At 28.0% G+C, this 1,437-nt stretch overlaps 1 protein-coding gene across 4 annotated transcripts; it reads left to right on the top strand.

Moving 5' to 3' along the window:
* The first annotated feature begins 380 nt into the window (after positions 1 to 380).
* On the top strand, positions 381 to 1,429 carry LOC112906026 (pyridoxine-5'-phosphate oxidase-like). 4 transcript variants are annotated; one of them, XM_025979578.1, is made up of 5 exons: positions 381 to 642; positions 710 to 792; positions 885 to 999; positions 1,060 to 1,159; positions 1,214 to 1,429. In XM_025979578.1, the coding sequence occupies exons 1-5, from the start codon at positions 626 to 628 to the stop codon at positions 1,325 to 1,327; spliced, it is 429 nt and encodes a 142-aa protein (XP_025835363.1). In that variant the 5' UTR covers positions 381 to 625; the 3' UTR covers positions 1,328 to 1,429. The 4 variants fall into 4 exon arrangements, with proteins under 4 accessions (XP_025835363.1, XP_025835365.1, XP_025835362.1 ...); XM_025979577.1 differs by having other exon boundaries at positions 386 to 642; positions 843 to 999; XM_025979580.1 differs by having other exon boundaries at positions 381 to 792.
* The last annotated feature ends 8 nt before the right edge of the window (positions 1,430 to 1,437 follow it).

Genomic DNA, 1,437 nt, shown 5'->3' with positions numbered 1-1,437 from the left:
TAAACTTAAGAGTGATTGTAAAACATTCAAACAACTTTAATTATTTACTAAAAAATATATATTTATGTCGTACTTGTACGTAGACACGTACGACTGACATAATAGGTAAATATGTGAAATTAAATGTGCATCATAGATGTGCATGGATTAGAAAAACTATTTGTGCTGCTTTCAATTGCTTTATACCTTTTTGCTTTGGCGTAGCAAATGGGGGAGCCAAATGAGGCAGCCCTAGAATCCTCTTGACCAAATTAGACTCTATCAATTATTCAAATACAAATATTATTTTGGTATTTTGGCCCCCTCTAGGAAAAGATCGTTGCTACGCTTATGCCTATGTGTAATTTTGTACTGTATAATATAAAATTAAATTTTTAATTAATAATAAATGGTAATAAAAATAGTTCAATAATAATAAAAAGATGCGGAAAAGTTTCTCTGCGTTCTGACTTTTTTGTTTAATGGTTATTATGTGTATGATATATTTCAGACATTTTCACGTTACGCCAAAAATTGATATCGAACAAATATAAAAAAGTAGGATAAAACTATTACATTCGATAATGGCTATTATGTTACTTTATGTTGAGTTTTTGACGAAAACAGATAAGAATTACTAAATAGAATGTTAACCTTGAAAATGTAATTGTTACATTTTCCAAGTGTTTAGTACTATGATAGTAAAATAATAATAAATTCCGTTTTTTAGTAACAATAAATTGCAATTATTCAGAAATAAAATTTATATTTGTCAAAGAATAATTGTGAGAAAAATCGATATGGATATAAGTGGTAGGTATTTAATTATACTTTAACCTACCAAATTAAAATATCTCTTTAAGGTATGCGACACGAGTATAACACCAGAATCAATTTACTTTTAGAGGAAAATCTGCAGTCGAAAGATCCCTTTGTTATTTTTGATCAATGGTTTAATGAAGCAAAGAAATGTGATAAAATAATTGAGCCGAATGCTATGTGTCTTGCTACTGCTAATAAGTGATACAGTAAAAAATACATTTATATGTTTATGGTTTATAACTTCTTCATTTTTTACAGGAATAGTGTACCTTCTGCAAGATTTGTTCTTTGTAAAGGTTATGGAAATAAAGGCTTCAAATTTTTCACTCATTATACTAGTAGGAAAGGACAGGAATTGGTAGTATAATAATTATTTAATAATATCTGTACTTATCATAACCCTGTACTCTAGGAGGAAAATCCACAGGCAGCCTTGACATTCTATTGGGCTCCATTTAGTAGATCGGTAAAATCTTGTTCTTTTAATATATTAATTACGCATGACATTAATTATAACACATGCTAACAATTGATTACAATTTACTGTAGTATATTTTTTGCGAGTGAAAGGAATTACCTTGTGGATAACCTTTAAGCTTCATTTATTATTTTAATAAATGAAAATAAATTAACCGC

This window comes from Agrilus planipennis, unplaced genomic scaffold, assembly GCF_000699045.2.
Source record: "Agrilus planipennis isolate EAB-ADULT unplaced genomic scaffold, Apla_2.0 scaffold1461, whole genome shotgun sequence".
Taxonomy (NCBI): Eukaryota; Metazoa; Arthropoda; class Insecta; order Coleoptera; family Buprestidae; genus Agrilus; species Agrilus planipennis.
Note: the sequence above shows the minus strand (reverse complement) of the source record. Positions and strands in the feature narration are given on the sequence as shown.

Excerpts from the sequence above, each read along its gene's own strand:
- LOC112906026 (XM_025979577.1), top strand. Across the intron at positions 793-842 it reads AATCGATATGGATATAAGTG|GTATGCGACACGAGTATAAC; the intron begins GTAGGTATTTAA and ends TATCTCTTTAAG. Across the intron at positions 1,160-1,213 it reads GTAGGAAAGGACAGGAATTG|GAGGAAAATCCACAGGCAGC; the intron begins GTAGTATAATAA and ends CCTGTACTCTAG.